At 42.5% G+C, this 24,376-nt stretch overlaps 1 protein-coding gene across 1 annotated transcript; it reads right to left on the bottom strand.

The window, feature by feature from the left end:
- Positions 1-18,457: 18,457 nt before the first annotated feature.
- LOC131508429 (10 kDa heat shock protein, mitochondrial-like) lies at positions 18,458-18,839 on the bottom strand. Its single transcript, XM_058723492.1, has one exon. The coding sequence runs from the start codon at positions 18,837-18,839 to the stop codon at positions 18,534-18,536; it is 306 nt and encodes a 101-aa protein (XP_058579475.1). The 3' UTR covers positions 18,458-18,533.
- Positions 18,840-24,376: the final 5,537 nt, after the last annotated feature.

Below are 24,376 nucleotides of genomic sequence, written 5' to 3'. Positions count from 1 at the left end.
AGTCAAAAGAGAAATTTTTATGTCAGCAGTAAAACTGAACCATCATTTTTGCATGCTTGTTAATCCAATAAATGCCACGAATAGTTACAGTGCACTAAGCATCCTGCCCAGGACGTTCACAGACAATAACTCATTTATTTTTCATACCACTATTATCAGCCCTGATTCACAAATGTGGAAATGTGAGATCAAAGAAATTATGTCATTTTCTCAACATCACACAACCAGCAAGGAGCAGAACCTTAAGAGACACTCGTAAAGGCCAGATAAAAGAGAGGAGATGAAAGGAATTAGTCTAAAGAGGATGCAGTAGTTTTGAAATGTTTTTTTCACAGCTATTTGTGAAACGACAGCCAGGCAGTGGCTCACGAGATAATGTGAAGTCAAAGCATACTTGTTTTCACCCCCTGACCACTTGAAGGGAAAGGCAAACAGATAATTATTTTGGAAAGCCCAGGACAGATTATTGTATTAGTCTGTCTGACCTTTATCTTATCTTTAAAATTTTTTATTTATTTATTTTTAATTTTTTTTAACGTTTATTTATTTCTGAGAGACAGACAGACGACCAGTGGGGGAGGGGCAGAGAGAGAGGGAGACACAGGATCTGAAGCAGGCTCCATGCTCCGAGCTGTCAGCACAGAGCCCGATGTGGGGCTCGAAATCACGAGTGGTGAGATCATGTAAAATTTTTTACTTATTTTGAGAGAGAGAGAAAGTAGGGGAGGGTCAGAGAGAGAGAGAGAGAGAGAGAATCCCAAGCAGGCTCTGTCCTCTCAAGCACAGAGTCTGACACAGGACTCCATCCTGTGAACCACAAGATCATGACCGGACCAAAACCAAGAGTTGGACCCTTAATCCACTGAGCCACTTTGGCTCAGTTGATTTTTTTTTTTAATCAACCCTTTTTACTATAAGCATCGATGACAAAGAATTGTTGAGTCCTGCTATATCCATGGGAGGCACCATTCTGGACATAAGAACATAAAGACATAAAATCGACTTGTTTCTTCTCTGACAGCCCAGTTTCTATCTCTTTTGGTGGAAGGTTGATTTGAAATTTGTTTTTATGGCCTTCGACCATCCCACGATATAGCATAGTTGAGACTCTTCTTCCCCATCACTAAAAATGGCCTTGGAGGTAGTTTATGTGAGTGTTCACATCAGTAGTAGCCCCTCAGTCAGCTCCCCACAAAACTGATTGATGACCCATGTACCTTAGCGTATTGAGCATCATTGTACCTTTTGGCCCTGCCACCACCCTCCTGTTTAGGGCTAGGGGAGTAAGTTCAGAAACACAGAATCCCCGTTTGTCTCTCTCATGATGAGGAGTCCCCGGGTGTCCAGGACACCTGACTCAGTGTCATATTTGGATGACTTTCTCATCCCTTCCAGCAATAGCTTCTCAGGGCAATAACATCAGCTAACAGGTGCCAGTTTCTGTTTCCCTAGCCTTATGAAGTCCATACAATTTGCAGGAAAAGTCCTCAGTCACGAAAGGGGGCATCTCTGCTGTGCACTTCAGGGAATGGGCAGGCTTCTTTAAGAAGTCTGACTACCTCCTTCACATGAACGTCACTCCCATATGGCTTTTCTCAGAGAGTTTGAAAGCTAGAAAGCAGTAGCCCTAGTTTTAAGAGAGTTTTGACTTCCCTCTGTACTTACATAAAATGCAAAAAATAAAACAGTTCACTACTCGTTGTAATTACTGAATTTTACCCATATCAGTCTGGAGGATTTTTGCCCAATTAATCCCCCATTAGGTTTTCTTTTCCTCAGAACGGAGATCTGAAAGAGGTTTGCTGTCAGCAGGAGCTGGGTGACTTAGGCTCTAACAGTCTGAGAGGCAGCTGGATCCAAGGGATTAGAGGTCATGATAGCTGAGCCTGTTACTTGGCAGGAGGAAACATGAAGGAAGGTCCTGACAAGTCAGAGCGTGTGTGATCTCACTGATAGCTGTTCTCCCTCTGTGCTCGCCTGACAAATGAGACTGGTTCCCCTGAAAATTGTTTGGAACATTGAATCTTATATTTAATGTTTCAACAGATCATTGGAATTCAACAGAAATTCATTCAAACCAAACACTTTTTGGAGTGCTTCTAAAACTATACTTGTGGGACACTTGGCTTGCTCAGTCAGTAGAGCATGTGACTGTTGATCTCGGGGTTGTGAGTTCCAGCCCCACGTTGGGCGTAGAGATTACTTACAAACAAAATCTTTAAGAAAACTATATTTGCAAACTGCTTTCAGAGCATATTTTACTTTATTAAAGCCAATTAAGAAATTTTAGGATTGCATGTTGTTGGACACACATTTTACCCTTTATAATATCTGCACCTGTATATAACTTTTAGCTCACTTTCATGATTGAATCTTTCTCTTAGAGCTTTGAAATTCAGTCCTCTGGTGAAATCCCAAGGGGAAGTGTAATCTAGTGGAAAGAGTAAGAGGCTGAGTCAGACGTCCTCTGGTTCTGCCATTAATAAGTATTTTCATTTAATCTCTCTTAGCCTCAGTGTTCATTTCTGTGAAACGACAAGAATGATAGCTTCCTCGTCTATTGTTACAAAGTGCTTGTAATAATATTGGGTAATCCATATGAATAATATGAGCCAGCATGTGAGGTAGGTACTGTTACCCACTGTGTAGAAGAGAGAACCAAGGTTTGAAGTGCCAGGTGACCTCCCCAGGGTCACTCACAATATACCAAACTGAATTTATGCACACACCCCCCCCCCAGACCTCAGGTCAGGCCCCTCTGACCCCACACCCCAACCTTGGCCTCTTGCTTGGTGAGCTCCCCTAATCTCCTGACATCCCAGCTGACTCAGACTCCCCCAGGATGAGGGCCTGGCTTTAGCCTGACCCCCCTCACACCCACTCATGAAGCAGCAGCTCCAGCACCCAGGTCCAAAGTGACCCACTGACTGGCTCCTCCCACCACTTCCAGATTAGATGAAGCACTGTGCCATTTTCCCTGCGCAACTCATAGTGGGGTAATTAATGCCCCGTGAAGGGCATTGGACAATGGAAGGCAGGAGATGGCAAGGAACCAGTAGATGAGTGCATCTCCCTTCCTCCCCATGATGGGTTGTGCCCATGTACAACCGTGCTACACGGCATCTCCAGAGACATCCTGTGTGGCCCAGAAACTGGTGTGTTTTCTTGTGAAGCTGTGACCAGCTATGTTATGTTTGCCTCTGCTCCTTCCTCTTTTCCATCACTCTTTGTTGCCCTAGGATTGCATTCAGCCCATAAAACAGCTGTTACGATCAAACTCTAGACCTGTACTGTCCAGTTCAGTAGCCACTAACTTCATGTGGCTATTTAAATGTAAATTAATTAATATTAAATAAAATTTAAAATTTGGGGTCTCAGTCACATTCGCCACATATCAAGTGCTCTATACTCACATGTGGCCAATAGCTACCGTACTGGACAGGACTGATATAGAATATTTCCATCATCGCAGAAAGTTCCATTGAACTATAACCGATGTTTCACACAGAATTTCTACTTTGAGCAGTTCCCTTCTCTGACAGGCACCTTCTCTCTTTCCAACTTGCTCTAGTAACCTCACTTTAATACCTGCATTTGGTATTATAACCTGCATTTGGACCCATAGGTATAGGTCCTGTATTTTCTCACTGCCTCCTCTTTGCATGTCCTCATCGGCCCCCTTACACCACTTAGATGTAATGATATGTCACTTTATTCTTAACTCCCTTAATTCTTAATACCCCTATATTCACCTGATGCAGATTACCTTCTGTTTGCCCCTCTAGATCCAGACTTATATGGTCTATAGTCTTCAGTGAACCCCTTGTCCTCTGGATCTCAGTCCATGGAGATCAAAGGGAGGGAGGAGACTGAGGTTAAGATACTCCTCCAGCTCCCTCTCTAAGAAGTCATCATGGGCTATATCCCCTGTTGGAAGGACTCAGCTCAGGAAAGGCCTTCAACTATTCTCTATTTAACAACAAACAAAAAAACAAATAATTCCCAGATTACCGTTGGGCCCTGGCATTCACCTATGACACCAAACTCCCCACCATGAACTGGGGAGTGGGAGGTATTATATATTCCATCAAAACGTCAAAATAAGACATGCCTAGCAGATTTCTTGTAAAGTAGAAATGGCACGCTCGGTCTCATACGCAGGTCTGGAAGACACAAGTCACCCACATAAGCAGATGGCACAGACTCCCATGCTACTGCTCCTATGGCTTTTTTGCCTCTTTCTCAGTCCACGCCAAGGCGCTGTGAGGAGTTCCATGCAGCCAGTTAATAGAGGGAAAAACAAGAGCTAGATTTATTGGAGGATCTACCTGTTGCACCATCACCAGCTGGAAGTGGGTGGCTGCTACATTAACGCTCTGCCAGACAGTGGCCCAGAAAGACAAAGGTAAAGGGAAATCCCTATGGACAGAACTCTGGATGCCACATCTGGTTGTCCATTTCATGTGGGAGAAGAGGTAGGCTGACGTACAGAACTATAGTAACACATGGACCATAAATCAATTGGTCAGGGACTTGGAAAGATTAATTTTGGAAAATCAGTGGCAAGATCTCAGTGCTCTTGCCAGTCCCACCAGTTTTTGGACTCTTGGAACATCTTATCTACCGCCATCAAGTCCCACACGACATTGCCCAAGACTAGGCAAAAAAAGTGGGGCAATGGACTCAGCGTCTGTGAACTTTCCCATCACATGGAAGTAGTTGGTTTGACCGAACAGTGGAATTGCTGCTGAAGACTTAGTCCTGACACTGGCTGGGAGACAACACCCTGTGAGGTGAGGCTGCTGGTCTATAAACTAAGATATGCTTTTAGCCAGGGACCGATATATGGTGCCTTATTTTTCCTAGCCAGAACGCCCGGGTGTGGGAACCAAGGATTGGAGCTGGAAGTGATTGATCTCTCTATTACATGATACACTTGAAGAATTTTTGCTTTTTGTCCCTGTGACCTTGGCCTCTGTGGATTTAAAGATCCTAGTGCCCGAGGGAGCAATGCAAAGAATGGGGCTATTGTGCTGACTGGGGTCACTGATCCTGATTACCAGGGAGAGATTGGGTTGCCGCTACACAAGGGTGGCACAGAACTATATTAGGAGCACAGAGGAGGGGCACCTGGGTGGCCCAGTGGGTTAAGCATCCCACTTTGGCTCAGGTCACAATCACGCGTTTGTGAGTTCAAGTCCTGCATCAGGCTCTGTACTGACAGTGCACAGCCTGCTTCAGATCCGCTGTCCGCCATCCCCCCCCACCCCTCCCCTGCTGGCATGCACATGTACACATGTACACCCTTTCTCTAAATGTAAATAAACATTTTTAAAAAATTAAATTAAATTAAAAATCTGTGCTGGGCTTTCAAAAGTAATTATGTTTTCTTTCCCTTCTGGTGGTCAGGGGATGGAAACATATGCTTTGACTTCACATTATCTCATGGGAGTGTGTGCATGCGTGTCTCTCTCTCTCTCAGTAAATAAACACTAAAAAAAAAAAAAAAAAAAAAAAAAAGCACAGAGGGTTTGTGGGGTGCCTCCTAGTACTTACTTGTCCAATTGTCCTTGTCCTCAATGGGAAGTGGTAGCAACAGAGTAAAACAAGACCAACAAGGACTCCAAGCCCATAAAAATGAAGGTTTGCCCCCCCCCACTCCCCACCAGAAAAAGAACTCCATCCAGCTGAGGTGCTATCAGAGGATAAGAGAAACATGAGGTGAATGTGGAAGAAAATATATACGATCACCACCTGCTTAGACCTCAGGGTCAGTCACAGAAGCAGGGATGGTAATAGCTATGTTTCATATTAATTAATTACTTTTCCACACCCTCATCCTAGCCATCTGATATGAAGAACACCAGTGCTAGCTAATATTTCGGGTTTCAGGTGGAACTATGACTGAACAGACATTTTCCCAACATGGAACTTGGAGGACTTTGAATGTCTCCTATAACAGGGAGACAGATTTTCACCTCCACTAAGAGCAAGAGTTGATGCTGAAAGGGGAAGGAGTTGGAGCCTGCTGAACATCTTCTGTCCGCCTCTCCAGATCCAATGTCGAGTCTCCTCTCCCCTGCTCTGTGTCTTGAGAGGCTAACCTTAATGGACAACATGGAAGGCTCCCTTGCCTTCTGCTTCTGACTGGGTTCAAATTATGGGGAACACCAAAAAAGAGACTAGAGGGAGTGAGAAGGGTGAGGTTGAAATATTTATTGCCAGGCTCCCTCTCCGGGGAGTTGCTGCCTGGTGGCTACTTTAGTTATCTATCAAAAACCTGACTGACTGAATGGGGCATTTGGGTGGCTCTGTCAGTTATCAGCTCAGGTCATGATCTCACAGTTCATGAGTTCGAGCCCCGCATCAGGCTCTGCGTTGACAGGGTGGGGACTGCATGGGATTCTCTCTGTCTTCTCTCTCTCTGCACTACCCCACTTGCTCTCTCTCAAAATAAATAAATAAACTTAATCAAAAAAATTTAAAGAAAACAACTGACTGACTTAGAACCATCACCATTGACCAAAGCTCAGCTGAATGATTCTTTCACTGGTCTCACCAGTAGTTTCTCATAAAGCTGCAGTCACATGGTGACCGAGGCTGGAATGTCCAAGACATCTTCACTCCCACGTCTGGTGGAGACAGCAGGAAGACTGGGATTCTGGGAAGGTGAGATTTCTCTCTCTCCCCAAGGAATCAAGAGCCTCATCCTTTTTGTATGGCCCCCCACCTCCACGAGTTCTTTCCCCATGGTCTCTCCCTCAGAGTAACTGGACCTGGTGACTCAAGAACTCCCGAAGTTACAAAGGCAGAAGCTGACAGACCTTAAGGCTCAAGCCCTGCAATTGGCAGTGGGTCATTTCCATCATCTTTTTTTTTAATTTATTTTTTTAATATATGAAATTTATTGTCAAATTGGTTCCCATACAACACCCAGTGCTCATCCCAAAAGATGCCCTCTTCAATACCTATCACCTACCCTCCCTGCTTCCCACCCCTCATCAACCCTCAGTTTGTTCTCAGTTTTTATTTTAATTTTTTTACATTGATTTATTTTTGAGAGACAGAGCACAAGTGGGGGAGGGGCAGAGAGAGAATGAGACACAGAATCCGAAGCAGGCTCCAGGCTCTGAGCTGTCAGCACAGAGCCTGATGTGGGGCTTGAACTCACAAACCACGAGATCATGACCTGGGCCGAAGCCAGATGCTTAACCGACTGAGCCACCCAGCCGCCCCTGTTCTCAGTTTTTAAGAGTCTCTTATGCTTTGGCTCTCTCCCACTCTAACCTCTTTTTTTTTTTTTTAAATATATCATTTCCATCATCTTTTAAATAGCCCCTTTATTAAACCAACCAATCACAATTTGAGTGTGCCATTTGTTTCCTATTGGGACCCTGGAAAGCTCCTACTTGACATGACTCTGCACTCTCTTCATGCCTGTACCCAGTAGAATTGAATTGCCTTGGTGAAATCAGTTGAGTGTACTGATCTATTTCTGAAGTCTCTATTCTGCTCCAATGGTCTATATGTCTATCCCTACAACAATCCAACATTGTCTTCACTATTGCAGCTTTGTACTAAATACTGAAGTCAGCTAGTGTTAAGTCCTCTGGTTTTGTTATTCTTTTTCAAATTTGTTTTGGATATTCTATGTGACATACATTTTCAGATAAATTTGGCATTTTCTACAGAAGAGCTTATTAGGATTTTTATTGAAATTGCAATTGAATCTCTACATCAATTTGGCAGGAATTGACATTTAACAATATTGAATGTTATGGCTCATGACCATGGTACATAATTTTTTTCTACTAAGTTGCATATTTCATGAGCCTTTTCCCCCAAATTCTTCGGTGTGTATTTCCCAAGAATAAGAATATTCTCTTATATTTCCATAGTACTGTTAGCAGCTTCGGTAAGTTTAACGAAGATACTTTTACCTTATCCATTGCCTATATTCCAGTTTTGCCAATTGACCCAATAATGTTCTTTATACCATGATTTCTTCTAGTACCAATTCCAAATCAGGATCACATGTCGTATTAGTTGTCATGTGTCTTTAGTCTCCTTTAATCTGGAACTGTTCACCATTAGCTTTTGTCTTTTATGACATTCATATTTTTGAAGAATATACCTTTTTTTCCTTTCATAGTCCCTCTTTTTAAAGATTGCCATTTTAGTGTGAAACAACAGTACTGTTGAATTCCCATATTTAGTTTTTAAAAAGTGGATGTAATTAAAGGCAATCTTTGTAATAATTTTTACTTCTCAGAGGAGAGAAGCCCACTTTAACAAATAAATTACTAAAATGCCTTTTGGATAACAGTTGTTTCCTTTACTTACACATGGAACAGAATAAGCATTGCTGATCTGATTACACAGAAGTATATGTTTTACACAGAAATATATATATTATACAGATAGAGATCGAAAGGACTTATTCGTATCCGGTCCTCCTTTCCAGGAATAAGGAGAAACTGTACTTCCTAGCTGTAGGCTAGATGGGTGTCTAGTTTTTGCCAATGAAAGATGGCATGTGTCACTTCTGGATGAAGATGTTTAAGAGTTAGTGTGCTATCTCCATGTACTTGCTTCCCCATCATGGTGACCTTGGAAGCCCCAGACTGAAAAGGCAGCATTTCTAGATAGAAAAAGCTTGAATTCTGGACTTAACCAGATGGAGGACATCTTTGGCTCACCTGAATCCATTTTTTTGCTAGTGAGAAATGTATTCTTTTTAATGTGTGCTAAGTCTCTGAGATTTCAAGGTTTGTTATCTCATCCGATAGAGAATATCCTATCCTATCCTATCCTATCCTATCCTATCCTATCCTATATTATCCTATCCCAACGAATACAATTTTGTGCCATTTATTTGTGTTGGAAATGAGAACTAAAGAGTAGCTGATTCCTAAAATGTCCTTTTCAATTCACATCACCCTCATGTCAGACAGTTAATGAAAAGTTGGTCTTCAAGCATCAAAAACAATATACAAAAATATCCTAGGGCTATAAAGAAAGTAATAAATGGTTACGAACAAGACACCTCCCCTGTTTTGGAGTTGTATCATGTGGATGTTTTAAATTGCAAATGTCAGAAAGTCTAAATCAAATTGAATTAAAAATAAGAAAATGCAGGGGTGCCTGGGTGGCTCAGTCAGTTAAGCATCCAAGTTCGACTCAGGTCATGATCTCACTGTTTGTGGGTTTGAGCCCCAAGCTGGGTTCTGTGCTGACAGCTTAGAGCCTGGATCCTGCTTCGGAGTCTATGCCTCCCTCTCTCCCTGTCCCTCCCCTGCTTGTCCTCTGTTTCTTTCTCTCTCTCTCTCTCTCAAAAATAAATAAACGTTAAAAAAATAAGAAAATGCATTATTTTGCATTACTCAATGTCTCAGCTAAGGTAAGGAGCGCTTCAAGACTGGTCAGTTCAACAGCTCAATGTGCAATCAAGGACCTGGATTCTTTCCATCGTTCTCTTCTGAAGTCCTTGGGGTTGACTTCATCTTCATGCTCATAATAAGACAGCAGCAGCAACTCTTGTATTCACATTCTCACAGGAATTGTCAAGTGGGGCAGGGATGACTTCTCTTACAGCTGCCTCTTAGGATTGAGGGAAATTTCTCCAGAAGCTTCCTCATACACTTCCCCTCCTGTCTCATTGGCCAGAATTGATTCTCCAGCTCATTCATAACTACTCATTGACCAGGCGCCATGAGATTATCCGTGGAAGAATCAGGTCCGTTCTTAGAACTGGGAGCATTGTGACCGTAAGGAAAGAGGTATCCTTGTAAACAAAATCTGGTGCCGTTAGGAAGGAGGAACCATGGCTGTAGCCCAAATGCGAGCTGACAGTGTGGGCCACAGTAGGAAGGGATGTGATGGGGCTCACTCATGGCCACCTCTGAGACATACTTTGTCAATAATTGAGACAGTCTGGTAATGTAAGAAGAATGTCGCTTGTCTCTGCACTCTCTCAAGTTTGCAAAGGACTCCAGTCATAACCCTACAGGGAATCATGGGAAGACCATAATTTATCACATGTATGTCACCAACAAGTCACCTAGAGCAAAGCTGTCATTCTTATATTCATTCAGCATTTATTGAGTCCTGGGATAAATGTTAAGGATAAAAATTAATGATTTGTGGTGCACATACTCTGGTGGGGAAATCTTCATAAATTGTTCCAAGAGCTATAAATGGAAGTGTGAACGGAGTCCCATGGCAGAGATAATGAAGTGAGGATGGAGGGATTCACAGGGATAACCACAGGTGCCTGAGCTAAATATTGAATATGAATAAGAGTTTGTCAAACAAATGAGGATAAGGAAGATCATTCTGGGCAAAGGGAACAGCATGTATGGAGACAGTGAGGCCCAAGAGGGTATGGCAGAACAGAGAAACATGAAGATATTCAGTGTGCCTGGTGAGTTAGAGTTGTCAGAGTTAAGATTGGTAAAACAAGCTTTGCATTGAGGAATCTGGTAAACATAAGACTGGGATCCTTAGGTAGTAAGGAGCCACTGAAAGATTTTAAGCTGGAGTGTGACCTAGTCCAACCTGTATCTTCCAGGGATGACTCTGGCAGTAGAGGGAAGATATTGCAGGGATGAGGCCAAAGTCAAGCAAAGGAGTAAATTCAGTGGGCTCAGTCGCCTTGTCTGCAAAATGGGGTTGTAGGGTGGCATTAAACTAGCTTAAGCATCACAAATGCCACCTGTAGCAAGGCTGGACGAATCCCATGTGAGTGCCAGGGGCTGCCCTGGATGGATAGGACACAACCTGTCTCAAAGATGGCAGCAACTACTCAGCCCAGGCTGTGGGTAGCTATGGACCTACTGGTACCAGATTTTCCAGTCAAGGGAAAAAAAAAAAAAAAAGCCCCAAACACTTTCTGTGAAATCTCTCAACATTTATATGTTGGTAACTAACTCAAAAGTAAAAACCAGGGGCCCCTGCTAACTCCGTCAGTTGAGCGTCTGACTTCGGCTCAGGTCATGATCTTGCAGTCCGTGGGGTCGAAGCTCTGTGCTGCCCTGTACGTCAGGCTCTGTGCTGACAGCTCAGAGCCTGGAGCCTGCTTGGGCTTCTGGGCCTCCCTCTCTCTCTCTGCCCCTCCCCCTGCTCACTCTCTGTCTCTCTCTGTCTCTCAAAAATGAATAAAGGTTAAAAAATGTTTTTAATTAAAAAACAAAAAAAAACAAAAGTAAAAACCAGCATCGACAGCAACAAGACTATGCAAGCTAAATAAATACATCTGAATCCTAATGGTATTTCCCAGGATGGGACCTTGGGACATGAAAAGCTCTAGGCTTCTTTCAGCTCTAACAATATCTGATTCCATAATATCCCAAGAGTGTTTGTGCTACACTGTCATTGGCTATTTGTGCTAAGCCGTTCACATGGATGAAAACCTTCAGTGCTGCTTTAACAAGCCTACCCAGGTATTTCCAGGGTGAGTGTTCACCCACAGATATTTTCATTTATTAATTCATTCTCTCAACAAGCATTTGTACAGTGCCAATTATACTCAAAGCACTGTTAAATTGAGATAGAGAGACAACAGAAGGAAATGAACCTGAGGGCTTGCGGAGGAGAAGTTGGGATTTCCTTATAAGAAGGAGAAAGTGGTCGTTTCTCGTCTGTTGCCTCCACCAGCAGGTCTTAGAAGACTGGGTTCTGCAGCCTAGCCCAAGGTCTCAGTGTCCACCCTTTCCAGGGTGGGCAAACTTGCCCATCATGGGTCCCCAGGATACCCAGGATCCAACTGCTTCCTTCTCCATTTTAAGAGAAGACAAATGAAAATAAAGGAAGGGCACCTAAATGGCTCAGTCCAGTTAAGCGTCTGACTCTTGATCTTGGCTCAGGTGATGATCTCACATTCATGAGATGGAGCCCCGCGTCAGATTCTGCTCTGATGGCGTGGAGCCTGCTTGGGATTCTCTCTCTTCCTCTCTCTCTGCCCCTCCCCTGCTCTCTCTGTCTTAAAATAAATAAACTTAAAAGAAATAACATTTAACTATAAGCATAATTATCATAACACAATTTTTAGAAACCTGAAAATAGGCTTAATAGCCAGCAATAGGGAATCGGTTAAATAAATGGCATAAATTTGTTATTATCTAGTTGTTAACCATGACTGATTTATTCTCATAGAAAACTGTCCCAGGGAAGCATATTTTGGCTTATATATAAAAGAATCTTCTGACAGCTAGAGTTATACAACATGGAATGAGCCACCTGGGGCATTCTAGCAAGGCTCTAACATGACAGCAACCATGGGCAATAGGATAGGGCTGGCCAGAAGGGGAAGAACTGGAAGCAACCAGACAGATCATGTAGCTTAGGGGAGTGGGAAAGCCTCCAAAAGGTTAGTTACAATAGAGACCATCAGATAAATACCACAGGTTCAGATCAGTAGGGTCTAAGCCATGTCATATAATTTTAAATTATCTGGCAGCCAAATTTCAAAAGGACAAATAACTGAAATTAGTTTGTTTTTTTAAGATTTTAAAGTTTACTTATTTATTTTGAGAGACAGAGCATGTGCAAGCATGCACGGGGGAAGGGCAGAGAGAGGAGAGAGAGTCCCAAGCAGGCTCTGTGCTGTCAGTGCAAGACCGATGTGGGGCTCAATCGCATGACCCTGAGATCATGACGTGGTGTCATGAGTCTGATGCTTAGGGGTGCCTGGGTGGCACAGTTGGTTGAGTCTGAGTCTTGGTTTTGACTCAGGTCATGATGTCAGTTTCATGAGTTTGAGCCCTGCTTGGGATTCTCTCTCTCTCTCTCTCTCTCTCTCCCTTTCTCTCTGCTCCTTACCTACTCTTGCTGTCTCTGTCTCTCTCTCAAAATAAATAAATAAACTTAAAAACAATTTTAAAAAGAGTCTTACCCTTGGGGCGCCTGGGTGGCTCAGTCGGTTAAGCGTCTGACTTTGGCTCAGGTTATAATCTCATGGTTCGTGGGTTCCAGCCCCAAGTCAGGCTCTATGCTGACAGCTCAGAGCCTGGAGCCTGCTTTGGATTCTGTGTCTCCCTCTCTCTGCCCCTCCCCTGCTCACTCTCTCTCTCTCTTAGTCAAAAATAAATAAACATTAAAAAAAAAAAAAAAGTCTTACATTTAACTGACTGAGCCACCCAAGCACCCCTAACTGAAATTAGTTTTAGTACTATATTTTATTTAACCCAGTATATCCAGAATATTATCATTGCAATATGCAATCAATATTTATTTGTAATTACGAATGAGATATTTAACACTCTTACTATGTGTCCAGAATCTGGTGTGGGTTTCCCACTTAAAGCCCATGCCGCGTGAGCCACATTTCAAGTGCTCAATGGCCACGTGTGGCGACTGTATTGGTCAGCACTGCTCTAGAGTCTGAGATGTGGGCGTCAGTGCTCATAACACTACTGACCGGTGTTAGTGAACTGGTAAGCTATTTTGTTCTCTGATGCATCCGAACCCTGCTGGGCAAGGAAGCATTTGGGTACACAGATGAACAGTACACCTGCAAATTCAAGGCCAGGCAGCTGCAAAGTCTGTATCTAAGATGATGTCTCCTGAGTGCATGCATGGGAAAGGGACTGATGCCCTGGGAAAGGAGTTGGGCTTTGTCCTTCCTGATGCTGAGTCCCTGACCCTAGGGTGGGCTTCGGGTCCCTCACCTCACTGTTTCTAACAGACACAGATAGAGACAAAAGGTGTCCCAGCTGAACAAAGCTACCAAAACACCACACGATTGTTTTGGTAGGTAGCTTTCTTTTGCCTAAATGTGAATGATTCTGTGTATATGTAGATATCAGATTACATATGCTTTTGTAATTTCTTAATCCTTGACATTTTATTTTAGCATTAAGCGTATAATTTCAAGTGGCTCTGCAAAGAGTCTGGTTGCAATCTCAGACTCACTAGCTTGATGGAAGAAAAATGGGGCCCAGAAAAGACCAGGGAAATTTACTCTGACTGGAGCCAGGAGGCTCAGGCTTGTGCACCCTGGCTGGGGCTCGGATCTAAGAAGATGCAATCCTGTTGGCGGCAGGGTGGGGAAGTGACAGCAGAAATACATCTGTTAGGTGGACAGAAGATATCATGATGGTGAGTCACAAGTCTATGAAGCAATTCCTAAATCTTGGCTTGCCTCATGACCACTTAGGGATCTGGTTTAAAACGCATAATTTTATCTCTACCTTCAGAGATTCTAACATAGCGAGTCCAGAGCTGGACCCAATGGGTGTGAATGTAAGCAGCATCCCAGGAGGCACCGATGCACTTGGTCCCTGGAGAAATACTGGTATTGCTAGTAACAATTCCAGGCACAAAGATCAGGAAGTATCTGGCCTCTTACTCACCAAGCTTGCTAGGAAAAATGTCAGGGCCAAAGAGGAGCCATCCTGTGAAGAACCGGGATCTCAAACATGAACTGAGGTGGATGCCTCATCACCCCATGTGGAAAGGACAAGGGGATTCCAGAGAGCCACTGACCTAAACCACAAGCATGGAAAATGAGAGGCTCCACTCCGACGCCCCACTCCGAGCTCAGACTGATAACCAGCTCTGGAAGGCACGTTGTTTTCCTATGAAATGACCCCAAACCAAAGATTGGCTGTCCAACCGAGTTACTTTATTAGTACTTCTGCTCTAAGCTGGCTTGCAGTCCATATAACCAACGTGAAATCTTATAACCGCTTCCTGGAGGATCATAGAGTTAGCTGTAAAATTAATAATCCAGAAGCCAAGGAACATAGAACTCTAAAGGCAAAAACTGGATTATTTGGTGTGAACGATTGAAACGAAGGCGTTGGGAGGGGAGTGATGTCTTACTCAGGATGCGTCACCAGAGGGCACCAGAGCATCCTTCTCCAAAAGAAGTTTCTGTTGCCCTAAAACCCGTTAAGCTTCAATTAAACAAAATAGTTGCCCAAAGCGACAGTCTCCACGGAAGTCTCCCTAAAGACAGAAGACAGTGGACAGGTGGCCTTCTTAAAAAGTTACTGGAGGTATGTAATTTCGTTGATGCCATCAGCTTTATGTTAAAAATTGATGTAACTTTCCCCCGAATCTCCTGCTTTATTATACTTAATATAGCGCACGACGTTTCACATTTCTTATGCCCAGTAAACAGGATGCTCCAGAGGACGCAGTGCCTGTCGCCTGCACACTCTGGCGCCGACCCGCCATCCTGAATTCCTGTAGCCCAATCTCCTGGGGAGCACGAACCTACCCACCTGGTGGACACCTCCGACTAGCCCTGACCCTGAACTTGGAACCTCCGGCTGTCGAGGCTGATGACTTCAGAGAGCCCCAGTTCCGCTGTCCTCGTTTCACAGAGGGGAAACTGAGGCGCAAGAGGAGCATAGGGACCTGTTAAGAGTCGCACTTCAGGTTAGTCTGTCGGAGAGGTAAAACTTTTTTTAACCCATAAACTAACCAACAGGAAGGGGTCTTGGTCCACTGATGTTCTAAAGCCTAAAAAAGGATAAGAAATAATCTGAGACCCGGGAAATGGGTTCAAAATGCAAAAAGCCAGCCACGTTGGGGCGTAGGGGAGAGGCGGCGCAGAGCAATACGCTCCTGCAAAATTGCCGTGTGGTGCTGCCACCTTCTGTTCAACTAGGAAATTAAACTCTAACTGCCAAAAAGCTAGCTTTTCCAATAAAATGGTATTTTGTAAAAGAGCTGGTGCTTGCTGTATTTCTATCATAATACTTTTTTCCTAATGCACTTGCTTGGTATTGCCAGGCTCCATGATCATCACTAGAGAAATACGAAAAGACAAACATGAAGAGACATGAGAACTTCACAGCTAATTACTGAGAAATTAAATCAAAAACTTCAATTTCTGGGGCACCTGGGTGGCTCAGTCCATTAAGCATCCAACTTCGGCTCAGGTCATGATCTCATGGTTCATGGGGTCAAGCCCCACCACGGGCTCGGACTGCTTCCGATTCTGTCTCCCTCTTGCTCTCTGCCCCTCCCCCACTCATACTCTGTCTCTGTCTCTCTCTCTCAAAAATAAACATTAAAAATTTGTTTAAAAAACTTCAATTTCTTCTAGACTCAGCCATTAGGAGTGTGAAAGATCTATGGATCTTGCATATCTTATAATATGCATTTGCAATATAATACCTGGCTCACAAAACATGTTCTGAATTAATACCAAACATATGAGTATTCACCATCTGCTGTATCCATTTTTTTATGAGGAAAAGTATTTTGTGGTGGGTACTTTATGGATACATGGTGTGTCCATATTTCCTGTGGATAAATGTATTTAATCCTCCCCGTAACCCCCCCTAAAGTAGATGCCATTGTTATCCCCATTTTACATAGAAAGCAACTGAGGCATGGGAATGTTGAATATCCCCAAGGTCACACAACAAAAAGATGGTGAACCTAGAGGTTAACCCACTGAGTTTGGCCCAGAAGCCTGTGATCGTAATCAAAAAGCCAATGGTTGGGGTGCCTGGGTGGCTGAGGCAGTTGAGCATCTGACTCTTGGTTTGAGCTCAGGTCACGATCTCGTGTAAATGCGAGCCGAGCCCCATGTTGAGGTCAGAGCTGACAGCTCAGAGCCTGCTTGAGATCCTCTCCTTCTCTCTCTGCCCCTCCTCTGCTATCTGCGTGTTCTCTCTCTCTCTCAAAGTAAATAAATAAATAAGTAAATAAATAAACTTAAAAAAAAAAAAAAAGTCAATGGTTCTCAAAATGTGGCTCCCAGACCAGCAGTGCCATCATTTACCTGGAAACTTGATAGAACTGTAAGTTCCCAGACCCCACCCCAGATTTTCTGGGTCGGGGGATGGGAACCACGAGAGAGTGTTTGTTTGTTTGTTTGTTTGTTTTTGCTTTTTTAAAAAAATGTTTACTAGTTTTTGAGAGAGAGACATACAGAGCATGAGTTGGGGAGGGGCAGAGAGAGAGGGAGACACAGAATCCGAAGCAGACTCCAAGCTCTGAGCTGTCAGCACTGAGCCCGACGCGGGGCTCGAACTCACTAATCATGAGATCATGACCTGAGCTGAAGTTGGACTCTTGACCAGCTGAGCCACCCAGGTGCCCTGGAACCACCAGAGTTTTAACCAGCCTTCCAGGTAATTCTGCCATAGACCAAAGTTTGACAACCACTGATCTAGGCAATACTGCCTCCAAATGTTAGAATATTAAAAAAAACAAAACAAAACAATTCTGAGCCTAGCCCTACCCTTGAGATCAGAACGGTAGACGTGATTTACACTGCCACTTGTGTTACTACATGTAATTATGGCATATCCAAAAGTCACCGTCCAAGACTAAGTAAAAATAATTCTTTGAACATAATGCTTATGTAATTAAGACCCCTAAAAAAGGTGTATTCTGTGGACATATTGGGGGGGACTGTATTCTTTAGTTTGAGAAACCAATATAAAGTAGGGGATCCCAAAGCCAGCTTTATGTTAGAACCTTCTGAGGATCTCTGTAAAAATATACATGCCAGGCTCTATCCCAGACCTACTACATTAGAATTTCTACAAGTGAGGCCAAGGAGTCTGAGTTTTATTTAAAAAAATTTTTTTTGAGACAGTGAGAGAGTGTGTGCAGTTTGGGGAGGGGCAAAGGGAGAGAGAGATGGAGAGAGAGAGAGAGAAAGAGAGAGAGAGAAAGAAACTCAAGCAAGCTCCACACTCAGCACAGAGCCTGACTCAGGACTCCATCTCACAACCATGAAATCATGACCAGAGCCAAAATCAAGAGTCAGATGCTTAACCAACTGAACCACCCAGGTGCCCCAGGAATCTGAATTTTAACATGCTCTCCAAGTGATTGTGTAGATTGGCTGCTTTGAGAAACCGTTGAATAAGGAGTTCATTTATTTCTCTCCATTAATTAATGCTTAAATCCATTTTACTATTTCCTGACAAATACTCATCCTGTGTTAGCTTGACTACCCCAGTGAGGGACAGATTACTTTCCTTTGAGTCAGCCTATTGTGCTGTAGACACTATTGTTGTTGATTTTTTTCTTCTCTTGAGCTGAACTTCCGTTTCCCTCAAGTTTTACTTAAGGGTCAGTCTGATGATACAGAGAACAAATTTAGATCAGAACTTATAAAATTATTATTAAACAATAATATTTGTATAATGACCCTATTAAGACATCCTGTCTTCTAAAAGGCTGGTAGTTCTTGGAGAGATTTTTTGACAGAAAATCCCACACTATGTTCTAGATATTGGGACTGATTCTTCTAGGCTTTATTTAATTATAAGGATTCATAAACTGTTGTCTGGCTAGACTATTAGGAAGTGTCTATTATAAGCTTAGGAAATTGTGGGGGAAATATATAAAAATATCTGTACAAGGATTGTGTTTGAGGAATGAAATTTGTTAAGGAAGGTAGCTTTTATATTTTTCTCTTCATGAATCTTTTTGTTTGTTTGTTTTGAACACCATTGGTTTATTATAAAAGAGAGACATGAGAATTATTTATCTAATGAAAAATCTCACAACTTCACTGGAATGGGCAGCTTCATTCGATGCCATTTCAGTGATTCATTTCAGTTTACATACTTCCCAAGAATGGTCACAGTCTCTACAAAAGAATCCATGTCATCTAGAACTACTTTGGTGCCTCTGTATTCTGGAAGAAGAACTCGATCTCCAGTTTTCATGCTAACTGATTGAATCTCTCCCCGCTTTCCTTTAGAGCTCCATCCAACAGTTACACCTGTTGTTTGCAATGCTTTTCCTTGAGATTTTTCTGGAAGTGTAATGCCACCTTTGGTTACAGTTTCAGCTGTATTCCTTTCAACTAAAACTCGGCCAAAGAGGGGAAGAAACCTTCTAAATGCATGTCTTGCCATGACTCTGTCCCCCAGACTTATAGTCTGACCCTGGGGCCACGTGAACGTGGGGGAAAAAAGTCTCATGATGAATCTTTTGATTTTATCTTCAAGTTCTTGAAATTTTTCCAATATTGTTTTCCTCCTATCCTCCCTGCATCCCTCCTTCTCTCCCTTCCTTCCTTATTTCCTGCTTTCCTGGTGCTTGTCAACATGTGTTTAGTCTTCCTCTTATGAGGCAGGGGAGAGGCTGGATGAGGAGAGCCAGTTTGGATTTGCTACAGCAACCTAGGAGTGTATAGACAGAGGATGGAAAGAAGGGACCGTAATGAGAGTCAGGGAGGGAGACATATCAGGACTGAATCACCAAGTGGGTACAAGGGCACAGGAGATGGAGGAGGAAAAATTACTCCAAGATTTGGGGGCAAAAGGGAAGTGATTGGCAGAAATGGCAGGAAGTAAGGGAGTGACTTCTGAAGAGAAGATAATTCATTTGGACATACTGGTTTGAAGAACTGGTGGAGAATGTTTAATGGGCTTTTGTAATGTAGTGCTGGAATTTAGGGCCAAGGTTAGGACAGAGGAGAAAAAAAAAACCTATAGCAAAATAATAAACCTCAAAGACTGCAATTTTAGGCATCAATGGGAAGATTGGAGGAGTATGTTGGAGGAGGTAATCTCTCCTAGAACTTCTAGAATAACAAAGAGAATCTATGCCCAGGGATCCATATTTAGTAATACTTTGCTTACAATCTTAGAGCACCAATGTCTCAGGGACAAAATACCTTTCAAGTTTTCCTGACTTTCTGCTACATTTTCTACATAGATTTATCTTAGATTTTTACAATACATTTACTTTTCCTTAGGATTTATAAATTTACACTTCCTTTGGTCATCTATTTATTTTTTTATGGTAGCCATTTTCTGCCCCAATTATGTAAAGTAGTCTGTCCTACAGCAAGTTCTTTATCTTTATAACTCTTTTTTTTTTTAATTGTTATTATTCTGGTAAAAAAAAAACAACATAAAATTTGCCATCTTAACCATTTTTTAATATACATTTCAGTGGCATTAAGTTCATTTATATAGTTGTGCAGCCAACATCTTCCACCCTTAGAGATGTTTTCATTTTGCAAATCTGAAACCTGCACCTATTAACCACTAACTCCCCATTATCCCCTCCCCCTGGCCGCTGGCCCCTGGCACCCCCCACCTCCATTGTACTTTCTGTAGTTTTCTTTCTATGAACTTGACTACTCTAGGTATGTCATCTAAGTGGAGTCACACAGTATTTGTCCTTATGTGACTGGCTTATTTCACTCAGTATAATGTCCTCAAGGTTCATTCATGTTTTAGCACATGTCAGAATCTCCTTCCTTTTTAAGGGCTGAATAATATTCCACATTTTGTTTGTCCACTCATTTGTTGATGGATACTTGGGCTTCTTCCACTTTTGGCTATTGTAGGCAATGCTGCTATGATCATGGGTGTATAAATACCTCTTCAAGATGCTGGATATATACTCTTCAATTACTCAGTTCCTTTTAATTATTTAGGATATGTACTGGGTCATATGCTAATTCTATGTTTGTGCCTTTTTTTTTTTTTTTTGGAACTGCCTTACAATTTTCTGCAGTGGCTGCACCATTTTACATTTCCACCAACAGTGTGCAAGGATTCCAATTTCTTCACATCCTCACCAACACTTGTTATTTTGTTTGTTTCTTTGTTTGTTTGTTTTTAATGGTAGCCATCCTAATAGGTGTGAGGTGACATCTCACTCTAGTTTTAAAATTTTTCTTAAGGGTTTTATTTTTAAGTAATCTCCACCCAACATGGGACTGGAATGCACAGGGTTTTCTGGAACCCTGAGATCAAGAGTCACACACTCCACTGACCGAGCCAGCCAGGTGTCCCTCATTGATATACATTTTGATATACATTTCCCTAATGATTAGTGATGTTGAGCATCTTTTCATACATCTTTTGCTCGCTCTTCTTTGGAGAAATTTCTATTTAAGTCCTTAGCTCATTTTTAAATCAAGTCACTTGCTTTTGTGTTGTAGTTGAGTTGGTCGTGTAATTCTTGATGGTTGTGTTTCTCTAAGTAATTTCTGTCATCCTCTTCCATATATATGTATGGAAGTCAGCAAAGTGTGTAGCTTCTTTGAACTCTGTTGTGTAGTTTCATTGTTTATCTAGGAATGAAAACAACTTAAAAAATAAGAAGAAAAGAAAACATAAGAAGTGTAGTAGTTTCCGACTGGAATGTGGTGAATTATTACATATTTCATGAGCAAGTCTTATGAAACAGGATTATTTGACTCACATAAGCTGAAAACTAAAGGGGGAAGAACAGATTAACTAATTTAAAGCTTAATGTAGGGCTGCCACAAAGTCACCCAGATCTACCTCATGGCTCTGCTTCCTCTGAGTCTGTTCCATTCTGAGACAGCCTTTCCCAGCATGGCTTAAGATGGCTGCCAACAGCAACTTTTTTCATTTTCCTCCTCTTCTTCTGCCACTTCCTCCTCCCCATCCTGCTCTTTTTCTTCAGTAAATGTTATTTTGACCTAATTACAGATTTATAGAAGAGTTACAAGAAGAGTAAAGAATTCCTTTATACCCTCCGTAAAGGAAAACTCACTTCCTGTGTGCATTCTTTACTCTTGACACTACTACTGCATCTCACTTCTGACACTTTTACACACATTAATTCTGCAACACCAGCTGGGTGTCCTGCAATTTAGCTCAATTCTGACACTGTCTACCCGGAGATAGTGTCAGATCCCACAGTGAGGGGCTCGGTCCCACAAGACTGTTTCTCTGTTTTCAGAAGTCAATCACAATTCACCTGTTTCTGACCAACTGGCTATAAATGGAAGATCCCCATGACCCTCTTCTCAAGTTTAATTACCTTGTTAGAGTCACCCACAGAACTCAGAGAAACATATATTCCATTTACTAGTTTATTATAAATGATAAGCAAATAGCTAGATGAAGAGGTATGTGGGGTGAGATGTGGAAGGGTCCCGAGGGCAAGAGCTTCTGTCTCCATGGAACTAAGAGGCACCACCATCCCACTACATGGATGCTTTCACCAACCCTGAGCTCATCAAATCTTGTTTAAGAGTTTTTATAAGGGGCACCTGGCTGGCTCAGTCAGTTACATGCCCAACTTCGGCTCAGGTTATGATCTCAATGTTGGTGAATTCGAGCCCCACATCAGGCTCCGCGCTGCCAGTACGAAGCCTGCTTGGGACTCTGTCTCCCTCGTTCTCTCTGCCCCTCCCCCATGCATGCTTTCTCTCTCTCCAAATTAAACATTAAAAAAAAAGTTTTTATAGAGCTTAATCCTCAGCCCTCTCATCTTTCCAGAGGTTGGTGGGTGTTGCTGAAATTTCCAACCCTCTATTTAGTTGTTCTTTCTGGTGACCAGCTCCATCCTGAGGCTATCTTTGGGGCCCAGCCTAAGTCACCTTATTAGCATAATAAACTCAGATGTGCTCAAGAGGGGCTCCTTATGAATGACAAAATGGCAAGAATTTAGGAGCTCTGTGACAGGAGCCACAGACAAAGACCAAATGTCTTTCTTTCTTTCTTTCTTTCTTTCTTTCTTTCTTTCTTTCTTTCTTTAAGTTTTTTATTTTGAGTGAGAGAGAGAGAGAGAGAGGGAGAGAGAGAGAGCACTTGTACGTGTGGGGGAGGATCAGAGGGGAAGAGAGAGAGAATCTTCAGCAGGCTCCATGCCCAGTGCAGAGCTGGACTCAGGACTCAATCCCGTGAACTGTGAGATCATGACCTGAACTGAAATCAAGGGTCTGATGCTTAACCAATTGAACCACCCAGACACCCCAAGACCAAATGTATTTCTTATTACACCACACTCTTTAACCAGATTCTTCAGTTGCTAACTTTTTATTCCATTTGCTTTACCATTCTTTGTCTTGTCCTCTTCTCTAATGTATTATCTGTGTGAGTGTGTATGTGCATAATGTAATTTTTCTGAACCATGGTTGAATGAGTTGCAGATGTGATGACCCTTTACATCTAAATACTTAAGTGTGTATTACCTAAAAATAAGAATATCAACCACAATACAATTGTCAAAATACAATGATCAAAATCGAGATATTAAAGTTGATACAATATCAGCTAATCCACACATACCTTCTTCCAGTTTCACTAATTGTCCCAGTAACATCTTTTATAGGAAAAGAAAACCACAGATTAAAAATTGCATTCTGTTTTCAGCCTCATTGGATATTGCTGAATTCCCCTCTCTAAGGCCATAACCTTTTGCATTCCTACCAGCAATGCATTATAGCAGTAGCTCTAGTCTTTTTTTTTTTATTTTTAATTTTTAAATTTAATTTTTTTTTATTTTAGAGGAGGGGCAGAGGGAGAGAGAATTTTTTAATTTTTTAATGTTTATTTATTTTTGAGAGACAGACACAGAGCTTGAATGGGGGAGGGGCAGAGAGAGAGGGAGACACAAATCTGAAGTAGGCTCCAGGCTCTGAGCTGTCAGCACAGAGCCCGACACGGGGCTTGAACCCATGAACCATGAGATCATGACCTGAGCCAAAGTTGGATGCTTAACCAACTGAGACACCCAGGTGTCCCAGAGAGAGAGAGAGAGAGAGAGAGAGAGAGAATCTTAAGCAGACTCCATGCTGAGTGTGGGGCTCAATCCCATGACCCTGGGATCATGACCTGAGCCAAAATCGAGAGTCCAGACACTAAACTGACTGAGCTACCCAGGCGCCTCAGCAGTGGCTCTATTCTTATTCACACCTTTTTTTTTTTTTTTTTGCCCTTGTATATACGGTTTATTTATTTATTTAATATAATTTATTGTCAAATTGGTTTCCATACAACACCCAGTGCTCATCCCAACAGGTGCCCTCCTCAATGCCCATCACCCACTTTCCCCTCCCTCCCACCCCCCATCAGCCCTCAGTTTGTTCTCAGTTTTAAGAGTCTCTTATGGTTTGCCGCCTTCCCTCTCTGTAACTTTTTTTCCCCCTTCCCCTCCCCCATGGTCTTCTGTTAAATTTCTCAGGATCCACATGCGAGAAAACATATGGTATCTGTCTTTCTCTGCCTGACTTATTTTACTTAGCATAATACTCTCCAGTTCCATCCACGTTGCTACAAATGGCCAGATTTCATTCTTTCTCATTGCCAAGTAGTATTCCATTGTATATATAAACCACATCTTCTTTATCCATTCGTCAGTTGATGGACATTTAGGCTCTTTCCATAATTTGGCTATTGTTGAAACTGCTGCTATAAACATTTATTCACATCTTTTGAGAAAGAATCCAAGAAGGTCCAGGTCACTCATCAATTTTTTTGAATTGAGTCTTTTATACCCTGATTGGTCCAGTTTGGATCATGTGTCTTTCCTGATCCAGTTACTGTTGTCAGGGGAAGTCAATTGTACTGATTAGCTTAGCCTGGTCACATACCACTGCCTGGGAGCCCCTGGGTGGATTCAGGTTCACTTGAAGCATGTGGGGAGGAGGGGGAGGAGGGCTGGCTTTCAGACTGCG

Source organism: Neofelis nebulosa, chromosome 4 (genome assembly GCF_028018385.1).
Source record: "Neofelis nebulosa isolate mNeoNeb1 chromosome 4, mNeoNeb1.pri, whole genome shotgun sequence".
NCBI lineage: Eukaryota > Metazoa > Chordata > Mammalia > Carnivora > Felidae > Neofelis > Neofelis nebulosa.
Note: the sequence above shows the minus strand (reverse complement) of the source record. Positions and strands in the feature narration are given on the sequence as shown.

Excerpts from the sequence above, each read along its gene's own strand:
- LOC131508429 (XM_058723492.1), bottom strand. The coding sequence starts at position 18,839 with ATGGCAAGACATGCATTTAGAAGGTTTCTTCCCCTCTTTGGCCGAGTT.